This window comes from Mus pahari, chromosome 13 (genome assembly GCF_900095145.1).
Source record: "Mus pahari chromosome 13, PAHARI_EIJ_v1.1, whole genome shotgun sequence".
Lineage (NCBI taxonomy): Eukaryota > Metazoa > Chordata > Mammalia > Rodentia > Muridae > Mus > Mus pahari.
Window position 1 is genome coordinate 24,429,937 of NC_034602.1, and position 14,246 is coordinate 24,444,182.

Below are 14,246 nucleotides of genomic sequence, written 5' to 3' on the forward strand. Positions count from 1 at the left end.
GTGTGTGTGTGCGCGCGCGCGCACGCGTAGGAAGGGTGTCAGAGTGAGCAGGCCCCAAACAGGGCCAAAGTTCTCTGGACAGCATGGACCATCCTCATCCTCTCATCTCTTCGTCCCAGCCCCACCCACAAAAAGCCTAAGGGTGGAGCGGCTACTCACACTGGATCTTGTAGAGATTACTAGTCTCCTTCTTGGACAGCAGAGTGGAATGGGCATCCTTCCGAGGATCCACCTTGTGGACGAAGAGCGAACGGAACCAGCTTCCTTCACTGTCCTTGGAATAGAAGCTGCAGAACAGAGGAGTTGAGAGGGCCATGTGGAGGCCCAGGAGCCCCAATAATTCCCATGCTTCCCTAGCCTCATGACCTACATTTCACCACAGGAGCTTCCTAAGCAACACACCATTAGTGTGCGTTCCACTACCGCCCCCTTCAGGATCAAGCAAAAACTGTTTAAGGAATTTCTCAAGAGTCATAAGGACAAATTGGAGAACAGCGCTTGAAAACCAGCCCCTCAAGTAGGGCACTAGAGGGTGTGGCCTTTGCTCTGAATGGACAAGGGCTGCTGCCCCAGGAGGTACATGCAGAAAAGCGGCTCCATTTGCCCACCCAGACCTTTGCTCCAGAACTAGGCTCGAAGTAACTCATTAACATCAGTAGTGGCCAAGATAAACATCCAGTGGCTGGTCCTAAAGAGTGAGCCTGGGGCTGGAGAGGGGAGGGGAGCTTCCGGAGCTTTAATTCCTTCTGTCTCTTCCTACCATTCAAATCCTGCCTGCAGGGCTGTTTCCCATGTACTGAGTAAGCAAGACACAGCAGCCCCCCTTCCACCAAGCTAGTTCTTTTCTTTAGGTATATGGATATTTTACCTGCATATATGTCTGTGCACCACTTCCAGGCCTGGCTCCCAGGAGGCCAGAAGATGATGACAGATGCCCTGGAACTATTGTTACAGACAGTTGTGACCTATTATGTGGTTGCCAGGATAAACTCTGGTTCTCCGGAAGGACAGCCAGTGCTCTTTAACTGCTAAGCCAGTTAAGAACACTACCCCAGGCCAGGCAGTGGTGGCGTAAGCCTTTAATGACAGCACTTGGAAGGCAGAGGCAGGCGGATTTCTGAGTTGGAGGCCAGCCTGGTCTACAGAGTGAGTTCTAGGACAGCCAGGGCTACCCAGAGAAACCCTGTCTGGGGGAAAGATCTTTTGTATAGGTAAAAATTTAATAAGAGACTTGTTCAGACCCAAGGGAAGCCTCAATTTCAAGTTAACTCCCTTAAGTACATTTTCAAAAAAGATGCATTTACTTACTGTGTTTACCTGAATGTATATATATGTATACCACATGGGTGCCAGACTGGAGTTATAAATGGTTGTCAGCCACCGTGTGGTTGCTGGGATTTGAACTTTGGACCTTCGGAAGAGCAGTCGGGTGCTCTTACCCACTGTGCCATCTCTCCAGCCCTCTGGTGCACATTTTTAAGGGTTCAAGTTTCACTTTTCCAGGGATATTATCCTGCCCTTCTCCCTCTGCTCCCTTGTTTCATTCTGTGCGAACATGCAAAACCCTAGGCCCGAGCTAGAGATACAGTTCCATGGAAGAACATTTGCCTATCCAGCATAGCATGCTGGGTTCCATCTCCAGCACTGGGGGAAAAAATGAAACATACCAAAATCCAAAAGATCATTATACTTTATTGCCCCCACCGGATTCTTCACTAGGGTGGTGTGGTGGTTTGAATAGGAATGGCCCCCCCAGACTCATGTGTTTGAATATTCGGCCCTAGGGAGTGTTGCTATTAGGTGTGACCTTATTGGAGTAAGTGTGACCCTATTAGAGGAAGTGTGGCAGTCTCCTGTTGCTGCCTATGGATATAAAGTTACCAGCTCTTTCTCTAGCACCGTGTCTCCATGGATACTGCCCTACTTCCCACCATGAGGGTAATGCACTAAACCTCCTGAACTGTACACCAGTCCCAAGGAAAACGTTTGCCTTTATAAGAGTTGCCAGCCAGGCAGAGGTTGACAAATTTCTGAGTTTGAGGCCAGCCTGGTCTACAGAGTTGAGTTCCAGGACAGCCAGGACTATACAGAGAAACCCTGTCTCGAAAAACCAAAATCAAAAAAAAAAAAAGAGTTGCCATGAGCAGAGCATGATGACACACACCTTTAATTCTAGCACTTGGGAGGTGGAGACAGGCAGATCTCTGTGAGTCTGAGGCCAGCCTGATCTACAGAGTGAGTTCCAGGACAGCTGGGACTACACACAGAGAAAAGAAGAAAAAAAAAAAAAAGAGTTGCCATGGTCATGGTGCCTCTTCACTGCAATGAAACCCTCACCAAGATAGGTGGGGACTTGGTGTGTTCTGTTGTCTCCAGTAACTGGAACAAGACTAACACACAGCAGATGCTCAATCTGTATTTAGGAAATGAACGGGAAAGAGGCACAGATGTAAGATAGATGGATGATAGATAGATAGATACTAAAGCCTGAACGTTAAAGAAAAGGGAGACCTTGACCCAGAATGTGAACTCAGAGTTGGGGGGCCTTTCCATTCCACAGCAGAAGAACAAAAGAACATGTCAGTGCTGCCCAGCTAATGCTTCACCTTTCGCTCCTCTGTAAAACAGGGGTGGAGGACAGGACTACTAGAGGAAAGGCCTAGCATGGCAGACATCGCTACTTCTCACTTCCTAATGGCTTTCTCCTCCTTCCCATTTCCTTAATCTGCTCCTTAATCTTTATAAAGTATTTTGTTTCCTAGAGTGCTAGGACAGAAGCCAGGTAAAGTCAGGGCTTTACCTCCTGAGTGCTGGGATTAAAGGCATGCGCCACCACGCCCAGCTAGAAAGCATTTCTATAACAAGACTCTGCTTCAGGGTTCTCAATCTGTGTGTCCAGACCCCTTTGGGAACTGTGTGTCAGATATTCATGTTACAATTCCTAACAGTAACAAAATCCCAGTTATGAAGCAGCCATGAAACAATTTCATGGCTGGGGTCACCACAGCACGAGGAACTGTGCTCCTTGGACTAACACTATCAGCACAGCCTAAGAATGTATTCAAAGTCCTCAGGCTCCATCCCAGACTATGGCACAAAATCTCTGGGGACGGGTGGACCCAGCAATTTAACTTTTTGTTGGCGGGGAGGGGGAGGGGAATGGGGGGGTTATTATTTAATCTGGGCTAGCCTGGAACTCCCTATACAACACAGGCTAGGGGCTGGTGAGATGGCTCAGCGGGTAAGAGCACCGACTGCTCTTCCAAAGGTCCTGAGTTCAAATCCCAGCAACCATATGGTGGCTTACAACCATCCATAACAAGATCTGGCACCCTCTTCTGGTGTGTCTGAAGACAGCTACAGTGTACTTACATACAATAAATAAATAAATCTTAAAAAAAAACAAACAAAAAACTACAGGCTGGCTTCACACTAGTGAAGTTCTAGCACACTGCCTGGAAGTGCTAGAATCACAGACATGCACCATGCATGGCTACAGTCTGCATTTTAGACTCGTGTGTGTGTGTGTGTGTGTGTGAGTGTGTGTGTGTGAGTGTGAGAGAGAGAGAGAGAGACAGAGACAGAGACAGAGACATTCCCATCTGTGCTCATAAGAAAGGGCAGGTGGTTCTCCCTCTATTCCTTTGGAACAGATTCTCTCCTTGACCCAGGGGCTTGTCCTCCTACCCAAGTCATGATGACAGCCAGCAAGCCCCAGTGATCTCCCTGTCTCTGCCCACTACAGTACTGGGGCTACAGGCACACGAGTGACAACACCCATTGTCACATGCTCGCTGGATTCCAAACCCAGGTCCCATGGCTACACTGTTAACTATGATAGCATCTTTCCAACCCCAATCAGAGTTTTTAAAGCCTGTACAGGGCCAGGTTTGGTGAAGCACGCCTATAATAGTTCAAGGTCATCCTCAGACACATAGTGAGTTTGGACTATATGAGACCTTGTCTCAAAAAATCCAAACAAACAAACAAACAAACAAAACCCACTAAAGATGCAGGCATGGTAACATGTGTATTTAACCCTTACCTTTGTGAGCCTGGTTTACATAATGAATTTCAGGACAGCAGGGGCTACATAGAGAAAACCCGGTCCCCAAAACAAAACAGACGCACACTAATGTGGCTAGAGAGATGGTTCAGTTAAGATGGCACTTCCTGCTCTTGCCAAGAACTTGAGTTCTGTCCCAGTCTGGTGGCTTACAACCATCTCCAGCTCCAGGGGCTCTCATCCACCCCTCTGGCCTACCGTCTACACTCACATACACAAACCCACTCAGATACAAACCTACACACAGAATTAAAGATGGAAACAGGCTGGTCTTGGTGCACACACCTTGAATCCCAACAGTCAGGAAGCAGAGGCGGGTAGAACTCTGTGTGGCCTGTGAGAGAGTTCCAGGCTAGCTAGAGTCAGACTCTGTCTACCAAGGGCTCGACCGTCTGTAATGGGGTCTGATGCCCTCTTCTGGTGTGTCTGTAAACATCTGCAGTGTGTAGTGTGTGTGTGTGTGTGTGTGTGTAACTAAATCTTTAAAAACACACACAAACCAAGGGCTGGAGATGGCTCAGTGGCTAATAGTAATTACTGCTATTACTATACTATATTACTATAGTGTTACTGCGGTAGATCTGGCCTTTGCTGGCTCCTGCATAAACACTTCACATAAACTCATGCAAACCAACACATAAAGCAAGCAAGTCTTTTCTTAATCTTAAAAACAAAAAACAAACAAACAAACAAAGACCCTAACCAAATAAGTAGCACAGGCTAGGAATGGTAGCTGGGATGCAGAGGGCTGGAAAAACATTTCCACCTCAACCTTCATTCATTTTAAACAGCTCTGTCTTTTCCCACAGCTATAGAGCAAGCCACAGACTATGCAGGGGATCACCCTCCCATCCCCCACTAAGACCCAACACAATGCCTCTGACACACAGGTCAGGAACCATTTACCCTAGCCTGGAGCATTTCCATCTCCTTAGGCGGTTATTGTAGATGTCACTCTCCTACTGACACTCAACAGTCTGATGCCTCTCCAAGTGCAATGGCTCAAGAGCCTCAGAACTTTCCAGACTGGGGAGCTCAGCTCCCTGTAGGTGCTAAAACATCTCAATGTGAGCTGGCTGGCTTTAGAAAGGGGCCACATTTCTGTTCGTCATGAGAGAGGTGTTCTTGGGAGGCAAAGGCAGGCAGATTTCTGAGTTCGAGGCCAGCCTGGTCTACAGAGTGAGTTCCAGGACAGCCAGGGCTACACAGAGAAACCCTGTCTCAAAAAAACCAAAAAAGAAGTAAATAATTCAAAAAAATAAATAAAAAGAGTCCTGCTATATATCCCAGGCTAGCTTCTAACTCATGATTCCTCTGCCTTGGTTTACGAGTGATAGGAACACAAGGCATTAAGCCTGGCTAATAGCATTGTTTATTGAGCAGCTACTATGTAATAAAAGCTAATCCTCACAGTACATTTTTTAAAATGCATGAATTCTTTGAGGATTTTGTACAATGTGTTTTAATCATAGTCACCTCTCCTGTCACAGTACATTGTTTTAAAACAATGAGGGGGCAGCCAGATGGCGCCTCATGTTAAGGGTCTACCATGAAGTCTCTCTACCCCAAATCTCTAAGGCTGAAAGTATTACTGATGGCCCCAGGAGTGACTCCAGAAAGACAGAGAGCAGGCTGAGGGTTAGCAAGAAGGGGTGGTCTCAGGTCTCAGTGTAGGACCAGAGCATAAAACCACGCAAGTCACTATGGGCAAGTCACTGACCAGGGTTTGGTCAGTGTCCAGCGTCTTCACAGCAATCCTGGGGAAAGTGCATAGCAGGGCTCACCATGCCCATTTTACAGAAGAAAACCGAGGCTCATCATCAACTATCCAGGATTGCCAAGTCAGAAGCAGCTGCCTCTAGCCCCTCCCCCATCCTTGTGGCCTCTGGGTGCCTGCCATTCCTTTCTCTGCCTCAGCGTCTTTATGTGCGAAAAGCTGTTCCAGGACAGCCAGGGCTATACAGAGAAACCCTGTCTCGAAAAACCAAAAAAAAAAAAAAAAAAGCTGTCTCATAAAAGATGATCTTGTGGGCTGAAGCCTGGCCAGGTGTTTAAGAGGAGGACCTGAGTTTGGTTCCCAGCACCTCCATTGGCAGGGCAGCTCTTAATGCCTGGAGTGGAATCCTCCAGTTCCAGGGGATTCCACTCCATCTTCTGGCATGAGTGGGCACCTGCACCCATGTGCACATTCTCATTCCCTCTCCCCCCTACACATATATTTAAAAAAAGTAAAATCCTAGCAGGCTTAAAGTAAAAATTTTAATGTTATAAAAGATTATTTTTCTGGATGTCCTTTCAATTCTCACAATGACAGAAATTGCTTGAGGCATACGCTTGGGCAATGGGCAACACAAGTATGGTCTCTTTAAGCCTCAACAATCCAATGAGGGCTGGAGATATTATATTTTGGTGGAGAGAGCACTAGCCTCACATACCTAAACTCCTGAGATCTCTTCCTCGCAATAGAAAACAAGGCTATCAGACACATCCTGCTTTCTCCTCCGACCCAAGGTCATCCCTCCAGAAAAGGCTGTGTTTACAAGGTACACTCCAGGCCTTTTTCTCAATGTCGGCTTCTCCCTCATTACCCAGCACGGAGGTGAAGGACACATGTCCCAACTCCTCTGTCCGAGCTTTCCTAATGTGCACAGAGATCTAACGGAACTCCGCGGCTACACTCTTGGGTTGGGGCTGGAGTAATGCAGATCCCTTTCCACAGGTGTGAGGGCAGGTGTCCCCACTTCTTTAGCTAATGCTCTTTGCACATACCCTGTCCTAAAACCTGTGCGGGTGTGGGGCTGGGGAAACAGGAGATCAGGGTTAGAAGTGATAGGTGCAGAGATGGGGGTAGTATCCGGGCGTGGCATCGAGGAGGGAGGAGCAGCCCAGAGCCAGTCAGGGGAAGCCAAGCCCTCCAAAGCCAGAGTTGAGCCTCTCTCCTAGGAGGCCACCAGCCTTGGTACAAAGTGCAGAGTGCATCGTAAGACCTGGGTCCTACATCCAGAGCTGCCTCCGCAGGGCACGGACGCTGACCTTGAACAGCTCCCACCCCACTCTGTTGACCCACCTGTACAAAGCAGGGTGCGGAATCACTTTGGGAATTCCCACCGTACCCCAGTCCTCCTTTCCTTTCTAAAACTTCCTGAGGATGAGCTGCCTGGCTCAGAAGACCCCAGCGCATGCTAAACCACAAAGACCAGGCAAAGGGCTGCCAATATCCTCTGCCTCGTCCCGGCTCCAGGGCTCAAGACCTGTCCCTCCCACTCACCTCATTTTTTATTCTCAGCCCAGATCCAGGTCCCAAACAGGACAAAGAACCTGCCCAGCTAGGCATGGTAGTGCACACCAGCGCTATCTAGGAGGCAGAGGCAAGAGGATTCCGAGGTCGAATCACATGTAGTATGAACCTGTTAACCAAAACCCTCCCCATACCTTTTTACCTTCCCCATTCTTTCTCAGCCTCAGGCCTACATCCTGGCAGCTCTCTGCCTCTAACCCCTCAATTCCAAACCCGAAGAGCCTCTGTTTTTTATTCCAGCCCCCGCCCCTGCCCCTGTTCCGGGCACGCGGTCAGCCCCGTCGGCCTCTCACCGCACAGCACCCGCAGCCGCGAGGTCCCCAGCACGGGGTCTCGGCTTCGTGAATAGCCGCCGTGCTGCTGCAGAGATGATGCACAACCGCGGAGCCATGTTGGACCGGAGCAGGTTGGAGGAAGGCCACGCCTCAGCCCAGTGGCGGAGGCAGGACTAGAGAAAGCCACGCCCTCCCCTCGCCAGCTTCCCTTTCAAACGCAACCAGGCGGGAGCGCCCCCAAATCTACAGTTGCACAGTCCATACCCACACCTCCGAGCTCTTGAAACTCTGCAGCTAACTGGTTCTGTTCTCTTCAACGACCTTTTCCCCTCTGAACCTGGAAATTCATCTCGATAATCGCAGGGTCGTATGTCCTGGACATTCTGAGAATAAACTAAAGACAGTCTTTATACCCCTAAAATTGTTTACAAACTATGTGAGTTCCCTTCCTCCTTGGGTGCTGGAGGTGGAACCCAGGACCTCACACGTGGCTAGGCAAATGTTCTGTCTACACCTTGTGTTCTGTGTCAAGGCATCAACAGACAATGTTTGTTAATCAAAAGAACAAAATCTATAACAATTTTTAAGAGAGAAAGAAAAAAAGCCTGTGGAGACCAGAGGCCTCGAATATCCTGGAACTGGAGTTTAAAGGAGATTTTGAGGCACTCTAACGGGTACTGGAATCCCAACTCAGGTCTCCTCCAAGAGCTTTTAAAGGCTGAACCATCTCTTCAGCCATTTAAGACAGATGGGCAAGACTCTGAGCAAGCGGGATGCTCTTTCTCCAAAGCCTGAGTGTGATGGTGCACTTAAGAGGCTGAGACGAGAGACTACGGAATTAAATTTTTAACAAAAAACAAAAAACCATTTTCTCTCCACCATCTACTCACCTGGAGACCCTATATTAGCTTTCTCAGCCCATGAAGAGATGGATCCCTTCTGATCCCTGGGGGACACAGGGAGACACACCAATGGGGAAAAAAAGGATGCCAGGCCACCAACAGGAATTCCCAGTCTGTGTGGTTGGGGTGCAGGGATTTACAGCCGACCTAACTTCCAGAGTGCTTCAAACTGTGAGTCTGGCAAGTTAGGTCTAAGTTCTTGAGACACCAAAGGTTGGCTGAACAAGTCCTATCTGTACTTCTTGACAGCCAAGGCCTGGTAGAGCAGACAAATATCCAGTCACTGCTGACTGAAACCCCCAGGGCAACCTCTCCTGCTGTGGTGTGCTGGGAATCGAACTAAGGTCTTTGGGCTTATGCTAACGGTCCATGGGTCAGTCAACGGGGTCTGCAAGAGAGAAAGAGTGGGGACCGAGGGACAAGAGATGCGAAGAACAGTCCATCTACTCAAGTCTCGAGACTCAAGTCTCATTTATTGGAAGGCAGCTATGGGTATATAAGCACAAGCTGGGGAGTACAGCTGGAGACACTTAACCACAGGTCCAGGATGTGTAGGAGAAAAACAAGATGTTATCAGAGTGTGTTCAGCTGTGGTGGGCTTCTTGCAAAAACATCATGCCAGGAAAACAGGTCTCTCGTCAGGGTGGAAAGGTACCACCTGTAGGTAAACAGCCCGCGATGGCTGCAGAGATGACAGCCGCTTTCTGCTAGGAGTCGGCTGAGCTATCCTCAACCCAGCCATTTACATTTCAACTATGTGGTGGTTTGGATGAGAATGACCATCTTAGTGAGGCTCATATTTTTGAATACTTGGTGTCCAGCTGGCGGAGTTGTCTGGGAAGGACTAGACTCATGTCCTTGGTTGAAGAGCTGTGTCATTGCGTGCAGGTTTTGAGGTGTCAAATGCTACTCACGTCTCTCTGCCCTCTGCCTCCACTTGTGGATCAAGATGTGAGCTCTCAGCTACTGCTCCAGCACCGTGCCTGTCTTACCCACTGCCATGCCCCCTGCTAACATGGTCATGGTCTGGTAAGCCCACAACAAACTCTCCAAATATTGCCTTAATCATGGGTTTTATCAAAGCAATAGAAAAGCAACTGAGGATAAACTGTGATTCTTTTCCCCACTGAGGGCTTTTTTGTTGTTGTTTTGTTGTTGTTGTTGTTGGTTTTTTTTTTTTAGTTTTTCGAGACAAGATTTCTCTGTGTAGCCCTGGCTGTCCTGGAACTCACTTTGTAGACCAGGCTGACCTCAAACTCAGAAATCTGCCTGTCTCCGCCTCCCAAATGCTGGGATTAAAGGCGTGCACCACCACACCCAGCTTGTGTTTTGTTTTGTTTTGTTTTTTCGTTTTTTTTCTTTAACTTAAAAAAAAAACCTTTTTATTTAATTGTATGTGTATGTGTGCATGCATGAATGTATGTATGTGTACCACATGTATGTAGTGCCCAAGGAGGTGAAAAGAGGCACCCTGTAGTCTGGAAGTAAAGTTACAGATGGTTGTGAGCCACGATGAGGATGCTGGAAACCAAATGCAGGTCTGCAAGAGCAGCCAATGCACTTAATGCTGACCCAGCTCTCCAGCTCTCCCTCTGAGTTTTCTCAAGATGCTGCGATGAACACACATTATTTTGTAGGATTTATTTTCAAAGGAAACTGTGTATCAATATGATAAACAGAACCAGAATCAGTTGTCCCAGCAGGTTGAACCATGGAAAGAAATGCAGTATAGGTCAGTGTTGAGGACTGTAGCCCACACAGCAGGCTGCCAGACTGTAGCCCAGCTCTGTGAGAGCAAAGTGGAGCACACGAAGGGTAGCAGAGACACCACAGGACCAGGACAGTCTCTTCATGTTAGAGTCAGTGTGATATCCATAGGGTCCCTGGTCCACTGCCACTCAGGAAAAACCCAGATGGTTAGGGAGAGGACCACCAAATGGAGACATTGCTGTTGTCATTTAATGGGATCTGTCCTTCCTTTAAGAATCAAGAGGCTAAGCAGGGCAGTGGTGGCACACGCCTTTAATCGCAGCACTTGGGAGGCAGAGGCAGGAGTATCTCTGTAAGTTCGAGGCCAGCCTGGTCTACAGAACAAGTTCCAGGACAGCCAGGGCTACACACAGAAACCTTGTCTCTTGAAAAACAAGACTGGAGAGATTGTTCAGCTCTTGAAGAGGACCTAAAGCCAGTTTACAGCACCTTACTGTCGCTATCACTGCAGTTCCAGGGGATTTGACTTCTCTGACCTCCATGAATACTCGTACACATGTAACACTCTAAACTCATGCAGGTACACACACATACAAATAAGTAATAAAAATCTCTTCTCTCTGTGTGTCTCCATTTCTTTGTCTCTGTCTTTATCTCTCTGTGTCTGTCTGTGTGTGTGTGTGTGTGTGTGTGTGTGTGTGTGTTTCTTTCTGTCTCTCTACCTCTCACTATATAGCCCTGGCATAGAACTTGCTATAGAAACCAACCTGGCCACCATCCTTGTTCTCTCTCTCTCTCTCTCTCTCTCTCTCTCTCTCTCTCTCTCTCCTCTCTCTCTCAACTTCTTTGAGACAAGTTCCCACTAGGTTGTTCAGGCTGGGTTTGAACCTGCAATTCTTTTGCCTAAACCCTACAAATACCTGGAATTCCAGACCTATATCATTTGCTCAGTTGTCATCTTTAGATTACACTGTGACACGGTGAAATCTATATAAATAGTTGCTATACTATATTGGCAAAATCGACAAGAAAAGTTCTCTTGCCCTCTTGTTCTTACTCCTGCGCCTTACCCCCTCCTCCCCATCCCCATCTCCCACCTCTCCCCTCCCCCCTCTCTCTACATTCGCCTACCTCTCTTCTTCCCCTCCCCCCTCTCTCTCCACATGCTCATGGCCAGCTTCTTCTCCTCTACTCCCTCCCTCTCTGCCTTTCTCTGCCTCTACTACCCACTCAACTTCCCTCCCCATGCCCTGAATAAACTCAATTCTATACTTAAAAAAAAAATAAGACAAGAAAAAAGTCTGTACATATTCAACACGCATATATTTTTTCCCCAAAATGTTTCCAGCCCACAATTAGTTGACTGCATCATTGCAGAATCCATAAAAGGTTAACTGTGAAGGAACCTTCCAGAAAGAACATGCAATCTAATCACAAACCAATCAAAGGGTAGAGGTACCGGCCACATTGTCTTACTTACTACAAGGATTGTTTTTCAGCAACAACAAAAAATGAAATGTGTTGTTTTGGTGAGTTTTATAGCATCTTTTGACCGTATAACCAACAGATTCTCTAGAGAATCAAGCCACAAGAATACAATGCATGGACAGGATAACAACCTCACCAAACCCCAAGATTGCATTTTGTTTAGCTTAGTTTTGCTTTATGAGACAAGATCTCACTGTGCATCACAGGCTGGACTTGAACTGACTTGGAACTCTCTGTAGCCCAGGCTGGCCTTGGACTCACAGTAATCATCTTGCCTCCTGCTCCAGAGTACCGATGTTAAACCATGTGCCACCATACTTCACATGAAGCCTGGGGGTTCTGAATGCCTCAGTCTTCTGCTGAGGTGGGAGAGGAGAAGGAAGGGAGGAAGGGGAAGAGAGTGAAAGAAGGGGTGACCTGCAGCTTTTCTTATTGATCTTTGCCTTCCTTCCTTCTTTCCTTCCTTCCTTCCTTCCTTCCTTCCTTCCTTCCTTCCTTCCTTCCTTCTGTCCTTTCTTTCTTTTGTTCTTTCTTTTTTTCTCTCTTCTCTTCTCTTATCTCCTTCTTCCTTCCTTTCTTCCTTTTTTTCCCCCCTCCAGACAGGGTTTCTCAGTGTAGCCCTGGCTGTCCTGGAACTCACATGGTAGACCAGGCTGACCTGGAACTCACAGAGATCTCACTACCTTTGTCTACCAGGACCAAAGATGTATGTGCCACCATGGTGTGGTCTTTGCCTTTCTTAAGGATTTTTCCCTCTTTCTTCAATGTAAGCTGGAGTTAGACAGGTGAAACAGGTTAGCTCTGAAACACTAGGCGTGATGGAGGGCAGGTCTTACTCCCTAGTCCATGCGAAATGTTTTCAGTGTTTGTCCCCCAGATTCATATGTTAAAAGCCAGGTCCTTGGGTTGGAGAGATGGCTCAGCGGTTAAAAGCACTGACTGCTCTTCCAGAGGTCATGAGTTCAAATCCCAGCAACCATATGGTGGCTCACAACCATCTGTAATGGCATCTGATGCCCTCTCCTGGTCTGAAGAGAGTGACAGTGTACTCACATGCATAAAATAAATAAACCAGCTGGGTAGTGGTGGCCCACGCCTTTAATCCCAGCAGTTGGGAGGCAGAGGCAGGTGGATTTCTGAGTTAGAGGCCAGCCTGGTCTACAAAGTGAGTTCCAGGACAGCCAGGGCTATACAGAGAAACTCTGTCTTGAAAAAACCAATAAATAAATAAATAAACCTTAAAAAAAAAAAAAAGCCAGGTCCTTAAATCTTTACATTAGTGGCAATTGAAGATGATGTGGTCATGACGATGCTGACCTCGTGAATGCTTTAATAAATACATGAACTGGTGGATTAGTGGGTTATTGAGGAAGTAGTTAGTAGTCATGACATTGCTGTATTGGAAGAGTAGGCTCATGATTAAGGTCTGGATTCCATCCCCAAAAACATAAAAGAAATTTGGCTATCTTGGCTTTTTCTTGCTATATGTTGTCCTGGGTCAACTCATGACTAAGGTATCCTGCCTCACAGAAAGGCCTGTCAGAGGCAGACCCTCAGCCTTGAGCTTTCCAATCTGCAGAACTACAATAGATACATTTCTTTGCTTTTTCAATTACTGAGTCTCAATTATTTTGTTGCAGCAATGACAACAGATGCATATGAACCATGATATGTGGCAGCTAACTAGAGAAGCAGCTTCAACACCCTTACCTCTACCCTTAGTTAGAATAATGAACATAATCCAGCTTATGTTTAAATGGCTCAGTTTTAGCACAAAAAGTCTCTTGTCCCAGGAACCTACTCAGTCCCAAGAAAATGGAGAGGTGAAATTGCCTCAGTAATGGCTTTACTGTCCAGGAAGTTCAACCCCATCCCAGAATCTTCTTGCTTCATGCCTGCTTGCTGATGCAATGCGGGCAAAGGAACATCTGCTGGGAACCTGCTCTTGTCCAATGACTGTGCATTCTGAGCAGCAAAATAGGCAAAAAAAAAAAAATCCACAAATAAAACTTTAGAGCATCTCCATTGATGGAGGAACAAACGATCGCAAATCCTAGTCTCAAACAGGGAACCCTGATTAGTCCTAAGGGTCTTGTGGGAGCAGAATTCCAGAGCAAGGAGCTAATGAAGGGGGTGCTGGCCCAGGGATGCCTAAAAGGTTGCACTCAGGATGTTGGCTCAGGCTGTGGTCACCTGAAGAACAAACTAAGGCTGGAGAGTGCCCATCCATGGCAGGTCATAATTTAATGCTAGTTCATAGCAAGGGGCCTCAGTTCTCACTCTAGATGGCTTTTTGGGTATTCCTTCATAGATATTGGTTTTCTCCAGACTAAGAGATCAAAGAGTGAGTAAGCTGATATAGTCAAGGACTTAGAAAGAGGTTGCACTCAGTCATTCCTGCACATCCGATTGGTTACATCTTAGGCCTGATCAGTGTGGGAGTGGACGATACAAGAGTGGGAATGCCAGCTGGGCCTGTGTCTTAGGGTTTTTTTATTTTTTTTTTT

The 14,246-nt window shown here is 47.2% G+C and overlaps 1 protein-coding gene across 1 annotated transcript in view; it reads right to left on the bottom strand.

Moving 5' to 3' along the window:
* Positions 1-7,774, bottom strand: part of Nipsnap1 (nipsnap homolog 1) — a 16,473-nt gene extending 8,699 nt beyond the window's left edge. Inside the window, exons 1-2 of the mRNA XM_021211190.2 lie at positions 7,658-7,774; positions 160-287 (exon numbers count right to left, since the gene is read on the bottom strand). Of these exons, the coding sequence (XP_021066849.1) occupies positions 160-287; positions 7,658-7,755 (226 nt within the window). The 5' untranslated portion in view covers positions 7,756-7,774. The remainder of the gene's footprint in view (positions 1-159; positions 288-7,657) is intronic.
* Between the last annotated feature and the right edge of the window lie 6,472 nt (positions 7,775-14,246).